At 37.0% G+C, this 19,978-nt stretch overlaps 2 protein-coding genes across 2 annotated transcripts in view; one reads left to right on the forward strand and one right to left on the reverse strand.

Moving 5' to 3' along the window:
- The window catches only part of LOC134542735 (furin-like protease 1), a 574,833-nt gene that overhangs the window by 427,907 nt on the left and 126,948 nt on the right, over window positions 1-19,978 (forward strand). The window lies entirely within an intron of this gene.
- On the reverse strand, window positions 37-15,038 carry LOC134542698 (uncharacterized). Its single transcript, XM_063387164.1, has 5 exons — window positions 15,009-15,038; window positions 11,240-11,458; window positions 10,920-11,157; window positions 9,827-10,752; window positions 37-159 (listed from the first exon to the last, which is right to left on the reverse strand). The coding sequence occupies exons 1-5, from the start codon at window positions 15,036-15,038 to the stop codon at window positions 37-39; spliced, it is 1,536 nt and encodes a 511-aa protein (XP_063243234.1).

Below are 19,978 nucleotides of genomic sequence, written 5' to 3' on the forward strand. Positions count from 1 at the left end.
GCGGTCATTGTCTCCAGCTGTTCGCGCGACGTCATACTATGGTAATGTCTTTGCACCAGGGGTTGTGCGCTCCACATAATGTTGCGAAAATGTGGACACAAACCACTTCTCCCGGCGGCGGGGCAGGGCCCGAACTCTTGACCAGATATCTGCAGGACTCTGCGAGATGGGCGACCGTGTTGCTACCTGGGTGCTGGCTTGCTGAGCATCAAGTGGGTTTACTGGAGGTGGCATCTTATTATATTGGGAGTGATCGAGTCATTTAACACCTTGAAATATCTGTTGGAAAATTACCTGACCTTTAAAAAAAATTACATTGAACATTTTCTCGATGTAACTAATTGAATATGCAAATACTAACTTTATTAAACAGTTATCCGATGTTACTCAAGCCCATCACAACTTCACGCAGGAAGGAATGGAACCACGGTAATGTTTGTAAGAACAAGGATGACCTGGCGAATAGGGCTGCTAGTAGAATGTAAATGGGGCTCCGGGAACGGGGTTCTGGGTGTGGAAGTGGAGCTGACCGCCATCTGAAGTCACAGCGGCTATTTTGGACTCAAATATGACTCAAAATGACTCAAAATTCCTCAAACATTTCCCATTTTCACGGGGAAAATTCCCGTTTTGAGGGAAATATTTCCCGTTTTTGTCCTTAGAAATGCCAACGGCTTGAAAAGTCCGTAATGAGGCTTAAATTCCGCATCTACAGCCTCCGATAAGCCTCTGACGACACTTGGATTATGACTTCACTATTGCAATTTCCGTTACGGCCACCATCTTGAAAATCTGCAATTATTATCAGATTTTAATTTGAAAAATTTAAAAATTTAAAAAAGTTATTTATAAAAATTTAATAAAATAATATTTAAACACGCATTTACGTCCTTGGTTCGTACCCGGTGAGGTCAAAAATAAAATAAAATTAATAGATTCTTCCGCGGAACTTCTCCGTTGTTGAGCAAGAATAGAGATCTAGAACAAACCAGAATATATATATATTTTTTAATTTTTCATTCATTATTATTTTTTATTCTAATTTTTATTTTTATTTTTCTGTGATTTTCTGATATTAATGAAAACGTATGTTAGTTTTCTCTTGTGCTCCTGATTATTCCTGTCAATATTGATGGTTTTCTGCGAGTGCTTCTGGCTAATCCTGTCGAGACTTATGCAGATGTTCTCCGAGTGCTCCTTGTTATTTGTGAGGAATCGATCTCTGCATGAAAAATCATTTACTTAAGAGTCACGCAATTTTATTTTGAGTTACATTTAAAATGTGAATTTCTGCTACCAAATTATCACTAACAATAATTTTTCAGGTGGAATTCAAACAAAAAAAAAACATTTATGAGACAGCTGAGAAGCACTATCATGAAGAACGAACATACTTCTCCTTGGTGTCTAGCGAAGCCATCCTTCTCTTGCGATCGTTAGTGAGCATCCGGCATCCCACATAAAAGAAATAAATATTTTTACCTCAACACAACACGAGACGACATCTGTTGTAAAAACCGGTACTACTTGCAACAAGTTCTTTCGCACGGGTTAGATAAACTCTCGTCGCTGAGTGGAGTCAAAGACAGTTAAAAGCTATGTTGTCTTGTAGTCCCGTAGTCCCGTAGCTTTGTAGGCTCCTAGTATTGTAGCCAAATAGCAGCTAGGCCTAAGACCATTTAGAGTCAATGACTATTGACACCAATGACTAATGCAACCAATGACTAATGCAGCCAATGTCAGTTGGAGACAATGACTATTGGAGCCAATGCCTATTGGAGCGAATGACTGTTGGAGCGAATGACTATTGGAGCCAATGACTATTGAAGCCAATGACTATTGATCCCAATGACTATTGTAGCTAATGATTATTGTAGCTAATGATTATTGGCGCTAATGACTATTGGATCCAAATGACTATTGATCCCAGTGACTATTGATCCAAATGACTGTTGGAGCCAATGACTGTTGGAGCCAATGGATGTTGGATTCAAAGCTGGGATAGGTATAGTTCACTACAATAGATGACAAAATTCAATTCCATTTGGTTTGACGCCTAACATTTCAACTGAATTGAGTGTAATCTTATTTCTGTTGCAATTAACTCGTATGGTATAACACCTATATTTTACAGGATATGTGCTGCAGTTTCCTGACCGGTAATTAATGGGTACCCCACCAATGACTTGATACTAAAGGAAACAGAAACTCAGAATTTATTCAGGCCTAAAATAATCATTATATTGAACAAGCAAATTAATAACGATTAATGTGACATGTCACCAGACACTAGCTTTTACAACAGCTAACGGCATGCTTGCCTGCAGCATGTGGTGCAGCCAGGCGCATGCTAAATGTTCCACTCACTTGTAAGCTGTCTTGGAGTGTCCCCTAATGTCACCAGGCACCAGCCCTTGAGCAGCCAGCAAGTTACTAGCTTGCAGGAAGTTTGGATTCCTGCTCGTGAAACTACGTCGTCGTGTCTCAATTAGGTCACTAGGCACTAGCCCTTGAAGCAGCCAGCAATTATATGCTGGAAGCTTGTAGTGATGACTAAGAACACTAGTTTTTAACTCATGATAACTATGACAGCGTGTTCATCAGGTCACTAGATACTAGCCCTTGAAGCAGCCAGCAATAGGTTTGCCTTAAGCTTGTGGTGCTGACCAAGAATACTAGTACTTAACTCATGGAAACAATTATAGTGTGTTTATTATGTCATTAGTTAGTAGTCCTTGAAGCGTCGAGCAATATGTTTCCTGATTCTTGTGTAGTTGACCAAGAATACTAGTACTTTACGCATGGAAACTATGATAGCGTTCATCGTGTCACTAGGTATTAGCCCTTGGAGCAGCCAGCAATATGTTTGCCTTAAGCTTGTGGTACTGACCAAGAATGCCAGTACTTAACTCTTGGAAACTATGAAGGCGTTTTCACCATGTCACTAATTATTAACCTTTGAAACAGCCAGCTAGATTTTTTGCCTGATATTTTTGGTGCTGACTAAGAATACTAGTACCTGTCTCGTGGAAACTATGTTGGCGTGTTCTTCATGTCACTATGCACTAGCCTTTGATATAGTTAGCAACGTGAATGCCTGCCGCTAGTCCTGCTGACCAGGAATACTGGTTCCCTATTCGTGGTAATTTCACGAAGACACTGGAAACATATCCTTTATTGGATTTTTATGAGAGTATTTGGTTTCCTATAATGTAATTGTCGGTGCAGAAAATTATAATTTAATGAACAATATTCAAAGAATATATGGACATTATAATTTTTTATGTGTAACATCTTAACATCTGGTATACGACGTTTGGTAGGAATAATTTCTTAATTGGAACGGATTTTGCAAAAAGTGTATGTGTGTAACTATCTGTGGAATCTCAGATATATGTCAAATATGGTGGACCCGCGTTATTCGTCATTATATATTTCTTTCGTGAACATCGCAGAATTCTCACTGTGCTTGTATATTAAAAAATATAACTTTTTTAATACTATAAGTATATTTTAATACTTTATGCTATACTTTATTGTCATAAGAAGATATAGTAACTACTTAAATATTTAAGAATTTTGGTATAACAATTTTGAAAACCCTTACTTAACATTTAAATTTAGGGATAGCGCAGGTTTCATCATACTGTAGAGATAAAACTAATTGTTAGCCTACGTATGTTTGATGCCATGAAAAATATAATAATTTCGTGATGAAAATTTACAAATCAATCTTGAATGTAAAATCATCTGAATAAGGTGGTTTGTTTATAGGAAGCATTTACATACAAATTTCAGTCGTTTAAAAAAAACAATAATATAAATATATACATAGTGTATATATATGTTTTGAAATGTATCATGTAAATATTTCAGTAATACAATAGAAGTATAACTTATAACGTGTGTATCTAAGTACGCACTACTTTTATTCAATTGTAACACGTAGTTTCAATTTTATTGTAAAATTATTAATGCACAAAATTTTGTAATATTTAATATTTGCATAACTCAGTGAGATGCCAAATAGTCTGATTTGCCTATTTAAGGGGGGATAGAAGCTCTAATTATAATATATGTGAATAATTTTACTACTCGGTGTACGTTTACTTACCGATGGAGTGTGAACATCCGCCATCCCCAACAGCCTTTATGAAACTTCACTTGTATAATTTCTGTATAATTTCTTATATAATTTAGCTCTCGGTATACGGTACTTGGTGGGAGTGATTTCATGATTACGAAGGAAGTAAAGGAATGGAAATGTGTAACTACCATGGCGCTTCCATCTGTGACGTGAACCAAAGTTCACAAATACAAAGGGGGGAAACTTTATAGTATTAACTCTTTAATCAATTTTAACAAGATGGGCAGTATTTAAAAAAAAATTACTTGATGAAAATCAGGTCCAAAGCTGGGCTTTAATCATTTTTCAACACATTTTCGCTTTTATCTTAGCCATTTCATTATGCAGTTTAAATTGTTGTCCTGCAAATCGAATGACTTGACAGTCCAGCAGCCGCGACGGGCGCGGAAACATGTGGTTCGCGTCCAGAAGTGTCGTTGAAAATGTAATTTATCAGGGGTGGCATTATTTTAAAGAATCGTACGTTCGAATTCGTGTCGGAGGCACGAGTTAAGTATAATAAGTGTATTTTCAACGTGGAAACAAATTAATTTGATTTTTACCGAGATTAGGTGTTTCACATTACTGTAGAGTACTGAAAGATTCGCTGACATTCATTTTTCAATTTCCTATTTCATTTTATCCATCTTTTTTCAGCTCCACCAACTTTACAGAATAATTTTAATTTTCCTCCAGGATCGGAAATATACTGCAGCGCCTGAGTTAACGCTAACACACACATTTTAAGAAATATGCCACAAAGCCAATCAGAAAACAGGAAGAAGGAACTTACTGTGAAAAGCAGTAAACTTCTGGCATTTAAAACTTTGTTTCATAATCGGACTCCTCTTAAACATGGTTACTGACATTTATGGATGGATTATGCGATCTTCCTTTCTAATATTCTTGATCTTGCTATGATTCGTACCTCTATTATTTTTGGTTTGGACTTTGTTTTCGTGTTTTTTTAAGTCCCCTGTTTTAGGGTTAAAATTTTAATAACTGATTGCAGTTTGAGGCAATATGTAACATACCATCAATAACGTTTTTAAAACAAAAGAATGTTATAAAGTAAGTCACTGTTTGAAATTGTTTTTCTTAATTTATTTGCAGTTAATTTTCAAGAATATTAATAAATTAGCAGGTTTTTTTCCAAGAATATTAATAAATAGGAGTTTCATCTAGTTTTATGATTTTACTTTCACGTAGAATGGATAGTATTCGCTCGTATACGTTATTTAGTTTCATAACTGCGATGGTGCTTAGTGATTTTACGATATATCAGCGTGTTCTCATGTTGCTATGATAGAAACCCAAAGAATTTTATGCATCTGATATTATAGCACTGATATAAACGTAGTATATGTACGTATATATATGGAGATTATTTTAAGAATTGAGTATAGTTTTAAGTGATCAACACAGTAAGTTATTTTTAAATTATCATTTTTGACTTACCTTATGACTTTACCTCGTAAAAATGCTATTATAAAACTATTTAATGGTCTGAAAGTTCTCGCGCCCAACCAGTGCTATATCACTTGTTGCTTGCAAGCCACGTCCTCTCCCGAGGATTTTTAATGTGAGACCCATAATTAACAAAGTTTTAAAGGCAAAGTTTTCTGCAGCAGCTGGTGCAGTATCATTTCTTACACCAGCACGACACTCGAACGTCGTGCATTTGTTTTCTTGTGCACTGAGCCACTATATCTACGTTTGTTTATTCATTCGGTCCATTTTTAAGCAACTGGTTAATTTTTATAATCATGAAATTCTTAAACATAATTCTTGTTAATTTTGGGGTAAAAGGTGGTCTGTTTGTTATATTTTACGTTCAAAACTTTCACTATTTTGTGATTTGAACGGTATCTTCTTTTCCTCAACGCAGAAAAATTATTTAATTTCCTTTCTACACGTCCGTTCAAGCGCGCCTTCACGCCGAGCTTATAACAACAGCTGCCGTAGCCGCCAAACTGTTAAAATATTTATTCTAAGATTGCTCAATATTTGTGAGGGGCGTATGGCTACGAGCAGTAAAGCTGGTAAAGAAACATTTACGCCCTGATTTAAGTTTGATTACCTGATTTAGTTTCTAAAGTTTTTTAGTATTGAACTGTCTCGATTGTTGTTTTTTTTTTTTTTAACTTGTACTAATCAGGGACCGGAAAGTTACTTTTAAAAAGTAACTCAGTTACAGTTACAAATACTCCAATGGAAATTTAACCCTGTTACAACTACAAGTTACACTACTGAAAATAAACCAGTTACAGTTACAGTTCTGAGAAAAGTAACTGTAAGTTACTTTAACAGTTACTTTGTGAAAAACTAAAACTGTGATACGTAAAATTGTTATAATTAAAAGCTAATAAAACATATTGTGTTTAGTAAAGATATATGTTTATTTAAACTGAAAAATTTTTAATAGGTCTTAAATTACATTGAGTATTTAGTTCACACTACAAAATTGTTCGCAGCACCACACAACAAGCACTTCACAATAAGGTTATTTTTATTACTCGACCGAACTTCGAAAAAATTAGAATATGAAGGCCACGGCAACGAAAATTCTGGACTGCTTTCTAGGCTTCTCGCTTCATTAGATTATGTCATTGCTTTCGCGCATGTGCGCAGGTAGGTTAATTAATTAAACAGCACAACAGTAGAGCTGTAACAAACCGTATGTATTCGTTACTGAGTAACGGGTCACCGTCTATATACGAGTAACGAAACGTTACACACGGCTGCATTTCGTTACTCGCATTTTTCGTATGTTTCACGTATGCGCGCGCATATTCGATGAATTTACGTTACGAAGAACGATGTTTGCTTATTAAGTAAAGTATAATTTGGAAATTCGTCGTCCAAGTTTTTTACTGTTTATTAAAGGTATTGTGTGTGTAGACAAAGTTTGAGATTGGAACAGAAACAACGTAAGAAAGTATTTTTTACAAATTAGAAATATGTATGTTTTTGTTTTTTATTATCGCGAATTTTCACGTTTTTTTTATTATCTTAATAGAGATAATATAATAAAGCCGCTCTAATGAGATTTAATTGTTTCTTGGTTAACAAAAACTGTTAATTATCAAATATTTTTAATTATATGTATTCTATTTATTATTATTTACGCGACGTCATACTGTATGCGTACGCAATACGACTCGATTCGTTGCATGTTATGCGGTACCTATCAGAAGTAACGAGTAACGATACGATAGTAACGAGTACTGATTTTTATAGTAACGAATACATAAGGGTACACTTTTTTTCGTTACTTTTACACCTCTACACAACAGTAAACCCGCATGTCGCAAATATTAAATAAATGACAATCAAAATACGAGCGCAGGCTAGCCAACGGCAGTTTTACAAGTACAAGCAATACCATCGCAAATAATATGCTTGTCGGGATTTTCGTTCTGGGATTGAAAAAATCAACAAATCGTTGTTCGTTCAATAAGAAATACATTTAAAAAATGTAATGCAAGAAGTAACGACAATTATCGTTACTTTAAGGCAGAAAAATGTAATTCAGTTACAGTTACTGAAAACTTAATATATTGAGTTACCACGATCGTTACCATAAAAAGTAACTGTTACAAATAACGTCGTTACTGGTAGCGCGTTTCTTCCATTCCCTGGTACTAATGTTATAAATTATACATTGTTCAAGTTAATATAGAAGATGGCAGTATACCGTAGTTAATATCCCGCGCTAAGCGATACGACACATCAGTGTGTCTTGCACTCGCGAGAAGAATGACATAACTATAAATAACTGAGCGCATATTCGCCTGTGCGAATCACGGTCGCTGAATATACATTTAACATTGGTAAGAGAAATAATATAATAGGGTTATGAACATTTATTTTTCTTAGTTATAGTCACAGAAATATTATTGTGATGTTAAAGATGCTGTAGATACTGCTAGGTTTTATACAAATGATTAGAGATGAAAACAAATTGTCTTCATTTAATAAGCTTAAAAAATAATGGAGTGTGGCTGTGTCATGGACTAGGCCTTGTGTTGAACGTGAATACGTGTACGTAATAGGTAATATTTTCTTTACAAAAAAATAAAATACGCTATTTTATGTTTGTTGTAATCATGTTTGAACACTAAGAATTCATCATCCACTTGCATAATTTCAACCGCCCCAGCTGCAGATGTACTGGCACCGTCGTTGATCCGCTCAGCCGCATTCATTCTTTCACGTTCCCGGCACTGCTTCACTCGGCCATATGGTGTTGTATTGGTATCATTCGATTGCTTCTGGGAATCCCTTTCCAACAGTATACGATCTCTGTCTTTGGATTTGGATTTTTGACGCTTATAGGCTGACATATATTTTTGATTATGTTTTTTTTTAACACCATGTATATTCACTGTAACTATTTTACACTTATGTTTTATATATGCAATCGGTAGATTTGGACGAGAGCTGACGATTGAAACTCAAACGAACGTCGTAGCTTATACTAAATTGAAATCTCAAAAGGCCGCAAAATGACCTCAAAATGGCGGCGCTTCCCCCTCCACCGCGCGCGATGCGTTACAGTCCTCACTTAGCGTAACGAATTTTTTGATCATTTAGCTATCCAGTGGTGTAATTAAATTTTGGATGGAGATGATAGATATGTAGCTGCAATACCAAACTGTATCCCCCGAATTTATCATTCGTTTTTTGAATTGCCACCCACTATGAAAGCAATTTTAAAGACGTATTCGCGTCAAAAGAAAAAAAAAATATATGCCTACCCAATACATGGATAATGAATAGCGGAAACAGAAAACATAATTCTGCTGTTATACTACAGTAAATAAAGTTTAATACAGCACGAATATATAGAGTTGCCCGCAAAACTTGGTGCATAGGATGCCATGGCGAGAATCACTGACACGTGAATTTGTTTAAATCATTAAATGTTTATTTATCAACTAAGTAGGGCTTATATTAAGGAAATATTGCCAAAGAATATAAATATATTGTACTGAAACATATACATGCCACGTTAATTATAGTCAATGATGAGCCTAATGATAACTCCTTAGACATTTGCAATATATTAAATAGCTATTATGCAATTTATGTTGTCTTTACACACATGTTGCTGCTCAGACATGTGGCACCCTCTATTCACATTCACAAGCGAGTGCAGTGCGAGAATCCAAGATCAAACAACATGATTAACAAGCATACACCATTACAAAAATACAGCATCAACCAGCGCAAGGAGCCAGTGTCTAACTGTATGAGGAACAAGCGTCAACCAATGTAATTAACCAGCATCAAACATTGTTGTGAACCCGCATCAACCAGCGCAAGGAGCCAGTGTCTAACTGTATGAGGAACAAGCGTCAACCAATGTAATGAACCGGCATCAAACACTGTGGTGAACCAGCATCAACCGGCGCAAGGAACCAGCATTTACCAGCCCGAGGTATCGGCATCAGTCAGTGCGAGGACACACTGCCAGTGCGAGGAATCAGTGTCAACCAGCAAGAAACCAGTTTTAACTGGCGAGAATGGCGGCAGTAAGCAAGTGCTGGAAACCAGCAGTCGTCATGCAGTGTCATGTTAAAAAAAAGGGGGTTCCAAATGAATAGCCCTCGGCTGATGACTACTATTGTTGTTTGGTTTTGAGAGCGATAGTTCTGCAGCACAGCTTGCTTCATGTCCTGGAGATACTGGAGGTACTGGAGATACTGGAGATACTGGAGGTACTGGAGATATTGGAGATTCTGTAAGTACTGGAGATACTGGAGGTACTAGAGATACTGGAGGTACTGAAGATACTGGAGGTACTGAAGATACTGGCGATACTGAAGATACTGGAGATACTGAAGATACTGGAGGTACTGGAGATACTGAAGATACTGGAGGTACTGGAGATACTGGAGGTACTGAAGATACTGGAGGTACTGAAGATACTGGCGATTCTGGAGTTACTGAGGATACTGGAGATACTGGATGTACTGGAGATACTGGAGATACTGAAGATACTGGAGATACTGGAGGTACTCGAGATACTGGAGGTACTGAAGATACTGGCGATTCTGGAGGTACTGGAGATACTGGAGGTACTGGAGATACTGGAGATACTGGAGGTACTGAAGATACTGGAGATACTGGAGGTACTGGAGATACTGGAGGTACTGAAGATACTGGATTTACTGAAGATATTGGCGATTCTGGAGGTACTCGAGATACTGGAGGTACTGAAGATACTGGCGATTCTGGAGGTACTCGAGATACTGGAGGTACTGAAGATACTGGCGATTCTGGAGGTACTGAAGATACTGGAGATACTGGAGGTACTGAAGATACTGGAGGTATTGAAGATACTGGAGGTACTGAAGATACTGGCGATTCTGAAGATACTGGCGATTCTGGAGATACTGGAGGTACTGGAGGTACTGGAGGTACTGAAGATACTGGAGGTACTGAAGATACTGGAGGTACTGAAGATACTGGCGATTCTGAAGATACTGGCGATTCTGAAGATACTGGCGATTCTGGAGATACTGGAGGTACTGGAGGTACTGGATGTACTGGAGATACTGGAGATACTGGAGGTACTGGAGATACTGGAGGTACTGGAGATACTGAAGATACTGGAGATACTGGAGGTACTCGAGATACTGGAGGTACTGAAGATACTGGTTATTCTGGAGGTACTGGAGATACTGGAGGTACTGGAGATACTGGAGGTACTGAAGATACTGGAGATACTGGAGGTACTGGAGATACTGGAGGTACTGAAGATACTGGATTTACTGAAGATACTGGCGATTCTGGAGGTACTCGAGATACTGGAGGTACTGAAGATACTGGCGATTCTGGAGGTACTCGAGATACTGGAGGTACTGAATATACTGGCGATTCTGGAGGTACTGAAGATACTGGAGATACTGGAGGTACTGAAGATACTGGAGGTACTGAAGATACTGGAGGTACTGAAGATACTGGCGATTCTGAAGATACTGGCGATTCTGGAGATACTGGAGGTACTGGAGGTACTGGATGTACTGGAGATACTGGAGATACTGGAGGTACTGGAGATACTGGAGGTACTGGAGATACTGGAGGTACTGGAGATACTGGAGGTACTGGAGATACTGGAGGTACTGGATGTACTGGAGATACTGGAGATACTGGAGGTACTGGAGATACTGGAGATACTGGAGGTACTGGAGATACTGGAGATACTGGAGATACTGGAGGTACTGGAGGTACTGGCGATTCTGAAGATACTGGCGATTCTGGAGATACTGGAGGTACTGGAGGTACTGGATGTACTGGAGATACTGGAGATACTGGAGATACTGGCTAGTGGCCACACGGTGAAGCAGTCTGCTGCAAGCCACAGCACTGGAGTGGTTTGTGGCCGCGGGCAGCTAGGCTCGGGTTTGTCATCCTGACCAGTGGCCACCTGAGGTCACGCGCTATTGTGTGCTAATGAGCAGCCTGTGTGCTTCCGCGCCGCCCGCTCTTGACGCCCAGGCTGCCGCAGTCCTCGCTAGAGGCCGCCACGCCTGCCTTCCCACTGGCTCTTCTAGCCTGGTACCACACACGTAAACAGCGCAGGCTAACATACGTGTTTGATATTTAAATAAGACCACTGGCATACCTTTAAATTTTTCTATTTAAAAAATGAGCCAAAGTGCAAATACCGGTTACCCAGGCAATTTTTAACACTAGCTTTTGTAATATTCCGCAAGAACTACTTTTACTTAAGTATTATATTCTGTTAAAATTGTAAGTTCATTTCATTATTTCACTCATAAGTTTGTACCTAACTATAATTAAATTTATCGACTTTTAACCAATATTTTTTTTTAACTACATCTACATTAATGATGTCATCAAAACCAAGGAAACAATTGAATTATTTCAAAATAATATAGTTCATTTTTTTTCAAAAATTGTTTCTTAATGTAATTGAGAATGTTTTCTGCCGCACTGGTTGCAGCAGACGGTTTTAAATGGTTTCGGGGCCTAACTCAGCCGCCGCGAGTCTACTGTCGAGGCTGCAGCAAGGACTGCAACCCTCTGAGGTGGAGGTGCTTCAGAGGTGAGAGCACTGGGGGTAGATGGAGTATCCACGTACTGGTCCACAACACAGATGCGGTGATCATTTGAAGCTAGTTGGAACAATTGGAGCTAGCCTGTTGAAGTACTTAGAAAATTTGGCGCTAGTAAAGCAATTGGGACATTTGATGTAGTTGGAGCAAAATTCGATTATGTTTTGTGTGTATTCGTAATTTTGTCTACGTTCTGTCCTCGTATTTCGTAGATTTTTTTGGTCTGTAGGCTTGTAAAACAGCCTATATTACTCGTTAATTACATCAGGTTATGCTAGTACAGGGCTCCTTGTATCGATTACTAAAAACAAGATGGCGACAGCGCTCTCAGCATGTGATGTGCGTTAACTAGCGCTCCTGGTAGCAAGTATTGAAAATTAATATGGTGACTCTGTCTCGAACAGGCGGTGCTATTATTTCTTCAAGTTAAATATATCTATATATATATACACACAAGCTCAAATATGTGTTATTTTTATATGATCTATTTAATTCCCAGTCTGGTAAAGTCTCGATGGCCGTGCGGTCAATAGCATTTATGTTTTCTAATTTAGAGGTCAGAGCTGCGTTGGTTCGAATCACAGCGCTTCCAATGAATTTTGCATAAAAATTACATTAAATATGTCGATACGGACCATAAAAGCTCTGGTAGGTAGTAGAACATCGACCTTATGTGATGAAATGGAGCGACGCTGGCGCTCTCTCTATTAGTAAACAGCAGAAACAAATATGTCAGTGTCCAATATGAATGCCTCCAGAAGACCAAAAAAAAAAAACAATATGGCGAATGTGATGTAATCCAAGACAGCTGCCTCCAGCAGACGAAAACCAGATGGCGTAAATGTCAGAATCTAAAAAGTGGCTGTGAAATCAGATCCAAGATGGCGGACATGTTATTAGAATTCAATATGGTGACCATAACGAAAATTACAACGTTCTATAATGCAGGGTGGTGGTCGTAACGAAAATTGCAACGATGACGTCATATACACTCAAGTTGGCGGGCGTAACGAAAATTGCAGCATAAGTGAACGGGGCGCTCGATACAAAATGTCCGCCGGGTCAAGTTCAAGGTCATCCAAGATGGCTGCCGTGAATCGTAATCGAAGATGGCGTCGACTATCTTCAATCCTCAGCCTAACGTATTTAATGTGTGATACATACGTTTTGCTTGTCAGTAATCTACCTTCCAGTGCTGTCACATCTGTCTCCATTAGTGTTCCTAATTTGCAAGCTTACCACTTCATATGTTGATGTACTGTTATAGGTGGCCATTAAATTCTTATGTCACTATTTACGATCATAAACATGTTTTAGTTTGTTGGCAACATGTTATATTTGAGGTTTCACACCATCGCGAGCAGGGCCGAGTTAGGTGAAGTCACATTGAGCTGTCCCGGATATATTTGATCCACGTCGGTTGTCTTCCGTGACAAACAGAGCCACGTGCAGCGCGGGCAATGACTTCTCGAGCAGTTTTGTAATTGTTGGGTGGTTGGTGACAGTGTGTGCGGGCAGCGGGCTATACCGCGGCAGTGCAGGGTGGGCAGGGTTATTAATGGGCCGGCTGAGGACAAAGGCGGCAGGCGGCGGTGGCTGAGCGAGATTAACGACTGGCTGGGGCGGGCGCCATATTGCAGTGGTGGCTCAGCAGGCGTCCACCTGGGGCGCTGCACTCGGCGCCTTGCGTCTCTGATCCTTTCTCTGTCAGAGGCAGTGCAGTGTTTGGCATTCACTGCGAACACATATCAAGTTGGGAAGCCTTCTTTTCACAGACGAGAGAGCCAAAATCCGAAGTTCCCGGGAGTTCATGCTTTGTTTCCGTATCTTCAATGTAGCTATCCTAACCAAATAAACCGTTCACAATGTTTTACAGTATTTATAATGTAGCTAACTTAACCTGATTGACCATTTGTATCCTTTTATCAACACCGCCATATTTATTTACAATGAACAAAAAAAAAACCTGAAGATGCACGATCGGGTGTTTGGCTCTCTCGTCTGTGAAAAGAAGGCTTCCTTATCAAGATGAGGTGCCTCACATTTAAATTGTAAACAATGCCTTTGAGACCAGAGTATTTTCATTAAAGACGGCAAAAATGGTTCCAATCCACCCCCCCCCCTCCCCCCCCCCCCACTTTTTTTCCAAACGCTATTGCGCTGGAAATAGTAAATCACAATATGTGTTTTGTATCTCTGATAGCAGCAGGTATGTAACTCCTACTCCAGGACTCAGGCTGTGTTGCGGGTGTCGGGAGTCAGCCATTTTGGATCATTACGTTGTGGTGGCCATCTTGAACGACATTGAACTTAGACATTCGGCCTTATATATCAATAAATATTATCTGAAATAGACTTACAATTTTTTTAAAAGGTCTCACAATTTCCCATTTTCGCGATAAATAATTCTGATTTAAGGAAAATTCTCTCACGAAAAATCTAAAATACTCTAAAAATTTAAAGTAACATAAAGCGGCTTGGTTTTTGTTTAAGCTGCTAAGTTTGGATTTAAAAATGTATAAATTATTATACTTAAATAAAGAAACAAATATTTAATAGAGTTCGGCGTCTCCAATCCAAACATCGGCAATTAGGAAAAAAAAAACCAATTCATCAATGGTGACTACCGTCAGACTGACTCATTACTACTACAAAGAAATTTATTATTCTCGATAATGTGATGTCACAGCAGCCATTTTGTATACCATCATGTTGGATATGCTTGTCTGCTATAGTGCGCTAGTATGGTATATTGGTATATTTGTTACCTGCTAGAGCGCACTAGTGTGAATTACCAGATCATTTATCACCAGAGAATACACCATCTAGGCTTCCATCTGAAAAAATTTGTGATAATCATTCCAAAACTAAGAAAAAATCGAAAAATGAATATATATATATATATATACATATATATACATATACATATATATATATATATATACTTGCTAATAAATTGATGGATTTGGTCGATTTATGTCCCTACTTAAAATTTTAGCCAGTGACAAAAGTCATTTGAGCTTAAAATTTACTTATTAATGTTTGAAAATATTACTTCAATTTATGTAACTTGATTCTTAAGTTTAAAAACAGCAGAACCCTGGACCTACCCTAGGTGCAAAAATAAAATTTAAAAAATAGCACATTTTTACAAACTTTTCTTATTACTTAAAAAATAAAATTTTGTTGAAAAATAGTTATTTATAGTATTTTATAGTCAATTACTAGCTACGTTTTTAAAATAATCTTTGTATGTGGTTAATATAATTTTAAACAAAAACATTTTTGGAAAAATTATTTTTTGAAAGTGATTAAAATACTGAATATTTTATAAAAGCGTAAAATAAAACGCAAATTATGTAAAACTTGACTTGCCTAGTTTATATTTTTGTAATTTACAATAACATAGCCAAATTTAATTGTTAAAAAATATACAAGGAATGTTTTGGTTTCATAAAGGTATGTCGTAAAAATATTTGACATTATTTTAATTTTATATCTTATAGTTTAATTTATACCGTTTTTTTTTACTCTTTAAGTAATTACCTATACTAAAGCATGATTATGCAAACATTTTCTCAAACAATAATTATACTTTGATGTTATATTTGCTATTTATTAGCTAAAAAATGTTTTTAAATATCCTGTGTGTAGAAAAAAGTCATGTGAAACACTACGAATCATTTCGAAATACAATCCTCAGAAAATATTATAATTGCATGTAAAATGTGAAGCGCACATTTACACATCATGTTTACAAAAATATTTATTAAATCCAACAACATAAATTATGACTATACTCAAAACTCCCCAATGTTTACAATAAATAATACTTGAATTTGACTGACAAACTTGACCTGTAACATTTCAGAACATAAATTAGCAAAAGTCACGTAACTCAATATTCCGTCTGCGTAGAGGTGTTTATCATTCATCACTTAGGTTATGTTTTTCTTCCTCTGTACATTCTAATAAGGATCTCCCAAGAACAAGCTATGTGATGCCACTTGCACTACGAATTTATGATCAAGATCGCATTTGAGATGCTCATCAAAGTTGGTGGAGTAAATCCATAGTTCGTCCAAAAAATCGATCACGAACATGCATGGATATTTTTTTAAAATGTTTCGTAAAACATTTAAAGGGCATTATGCAAAAAAAATTATCCCGAAATAAGAATCTTTCATTCGTAGTGCTCCCAAGCTGTCACAAAAATTATAATTGCTACTTCCTGGCTCTTAAAATCAAATTAATGGAAAGCAATATTCAAGTAGATACTGGGAAAATACGGGGACTGCCCCAAGTATGAATGTACTTACTATCTCTGTTTTGGTTATTTTGAAGGTTTCGAAAAATATCTTATTGTGGAAACGACGATAAACTAAATAGTATTTTTGGGCATTTTAATTTTGCTAAACATATCTCTATTCAGTAATGGCCTGCCCGGGGGAGGGGTACATTTTATGGCAGTTTATATGTTAGCACTATTTTACAAAACATAGGTCAAAATTTCCCACCATCAGTTTATTCAGATCTAAAAAAATCTTTCAGTTGTATTTTCAAATTTTTAAAAAAATTGGTTAAGTTGATGAGATGATATTGCATGCCCTTACCAGCATATTATTACGAAAGTTAAGCAAGATAAGTTTTATTAAGATACAAAAATCATCAAAATCAGTCAACTAAAATCATTGGTAAATTATTTAGTATATTTATAAAGGATCTAATGTAATATAGGTAGTGTTTGATATATTTTGGAATAAAAAAATGCTTAAATTATTACTGTTTATTATGTTTGAATTAGATTAAATTGGCATTCTTTGTGGAAAATTTTTCATTAAACATTAAATTAAAAAAAAATACAAGTAATGAAAACTCTTCTAAAATTTATCAACTACATGGGTTGAAATGCCAAATTTGTTTGAAAATTGGAATGCGGATTAAATACTTGGTTAACTATAATTGTTACTCTTATAGAAAATCAAAATTAAAAAAAAAAACAATTTCCAGTATAGTGGTTTATTTCAATGATTGTGTATGTAATCTTATATACAATTGTAACGAAGGACTTCAATAAAGTGCTAGTGATAAAAACTGGCGTGATAAACATGCAAAAGTCAGTGTTGAAGCTGTAAAAAACCTATTTATAAAATGGATTATCGAAATCAGTTAAGCAAGAGTAAAGTTAATAACACATCGACTTCATTACAGAAAGTAATATGACTTAATAAGTAAGTTTTCTTGCCTATATATTTCGCGTGTTTGTAACGAAATCACAACAATGCTTTGTGTGTGTTATGAGATTGGAAAGTGGTCAGATTTCAAGAAGGTTCATGTCTTGTGAAGCATGGCCCTAGCATTATGGTGCGTTGGAAATTGAGGAATATTAGGTTATTATGATATATGTGTGTAACAGATTTATTCTAAAAAACCCAACAAGTTCATCAAACCATACAATAAATTACAAAAAATGGTTTTTAATGTATACTTCCTATGCGACCACATGTAGAGATTCATGCTCATGCAGTTGTGTGCCCAGTGATTCAGTCTCTGAATGGATTCGTGCGGTTAGGTCCTAGTTTTCATAGTGCCTCACATGAAATATTCACACTCATGAACATTCTGGTAATGGAGGAGGACTTCTTCCAATCCATCAATGTGGACATGGGAAATCTGAGTGGTGCCACATGTTTGCACCAGAGTGTGGTGGAGTTGTTTGTGTGGCAACTACAATACGTAGTGACACTGCGGCGATCTCCCAAAGCCACATGTTTAAATGTAGCACAACCAACCATCCACACTGCTGGTTGCTAGAGCGCTGGACTATCTCCGAACATCTGCTTTGAGCTCGTCGTCTGCTTATCGTGGACCATTCGAAAGTCAGCGCGCTGCGACCTTCGAGCCAGAGAAAGTGCTGCAGTGATGCTCGCGAAATTCAAGTTTTCACTCTAATGTATGCGCCAGTACCTCTGCAGGGCTGCATTCCCGCACACCTGCTCCTTAACATAATTTTTGCTTGTTTTGGCATTTCCAGCCAACCGAATAAATTAATAACCTATAAAAACCCGAACATCCTCTACACATAAATTTATATTAGCCACTGGCCAAAATTCTCCTTAAATCTCATTTAATGAATTATTTGACACTTTCTCTACCAATGGGCATTAGTTTTGCCTGTTTGTATTCATGACAAATCCATTCTTACCTTAAATTAATGAAGTTGTTTTTTTTTACTCGGACATTTACGTATGTGGTTCGAGTAGCAAACATTAAGCCTATTAAAATATAGTGTTTCCAGCAAACCTTTGCTACTCTACAACTAAAACACTTCGCAACTTTCATTAGTACTCAGTATTGGAGTGTAAGCCAGCAGAATTCGTTGCTGCCCATTGAAGTAATTTATTATTGTACTTGTCTTGTGGGCCTCTAAAAAAATGTTATAGCACATTGTTTGTAAAATTAAAACAAAATAAACCAATATCTACGTGGTTATAACTTTTTATAAAAAATCTGTTGAAACAAAATTATTTTGGAATAATAATAATGTGAAGGTGTTAAAATAGGGCAGATCTTGTTGTGTAGAAGTGTCGCATAGCCATTTCAACATTTAAATTTTGTGCTTGAAATAATTTTGCTAGCATAATTGAGGAGTGTTTGTGGGAAACGGTATAAGTGCCAAAAAGTAACATTTTGAGGTTTATCATTGAAATAATTGTATGTCCTGTTACTTATACCATAGGAAGTTGTATAAGTGCTAATCATCCATATTCAGTTCAAACAAGCGTCGATAGAATGCGCGTGGTGTAGCTCCACAGCTGTTGTCATGGAGAATGATACAAGTGCCATCTGATGTAAGTAGCCATATTGTGTTTCGTTTCATGGCATGTTTGGATGCACTCTTGTAAGAAATGGATAACAGTTCGGTATTAAAGTCTGTTAGAAAGAAAGTGGCGGAAAATAAAGAATTGAGGACCCATGGGAAGCCTTACACAACTTCAAAAGAAAAGGAAAAACCTGCAAAGATGCCAGCTGCAGCTGAGGTATGTATTGCATTCATAACCTAAAATTACATGCTCTAAACATGTTTCTGTCTACAACACTAGCAATCATAAACCAACATGCATTTTAAGAAGTTGTTCAAAATGTAAAACATGATTGTGGCAAACCTGATTTTATTTCAAAATGTTTGTAAACTTAAGTTTTCATGTGAGAAAACAAACTATTGTTGTTTCGTTTTAGGCAAGCTGCAAGTGTAACTACAAATGCCGTGAACTGACGAAGGAATGGAAGGAATTTTTATTCCTAGAAATGTACAAGCTCTCCGATGAAAAACAAGGCACGTATCTGATGAACCGTATAGATGTCATTCCCGTTCAACGAAGGCGACACGGAAAATATGAAGATCCGGCTGATAGCAAGCGGCAGTGCACCATGACATATACTGTTCCCACGAAAACAGGCCTTGTGCAGGTATGTGCTAAAACATTTAAAGACATTTTCTCTCTCACCAACCGAAGACTTCAGACACTCAACGATAAAAAAAAGCTAGGTCATGTAGCATATTCCTATGGCAGAGGTAAAAGACCGTCATCACACAAACACAAACAAAAGTACACAGATGAAGACTGGAATTTTGTGCAGGAACACATACAATCATTTCCACGCCAAGAAAGCCACTATGGAAGGAAAAAAAGTGGTAGGGAATATCTGAGTAGTGACTTAAATTTTCACAGAATGCATATTGCATTCAAAGATACACACCCTG

The sequence above is a fragment of the Bacillus rossius genome (genome assembly GCF_032445375.1).
Source record: "Bacillus rossius redtenbacheri isolate Brsri chromosome 9 unlocalized genomic scaffold, Brsri_v3 Brsri_v3_scf9_1, whole genome shotgun sequence".
NCBI classification, from domain to species: Eukaryota; Metazoa; Arthropoda; class Insecta; order Phasmatodea; family Bacillidae; genus Bacillus; species Bacillus rossius.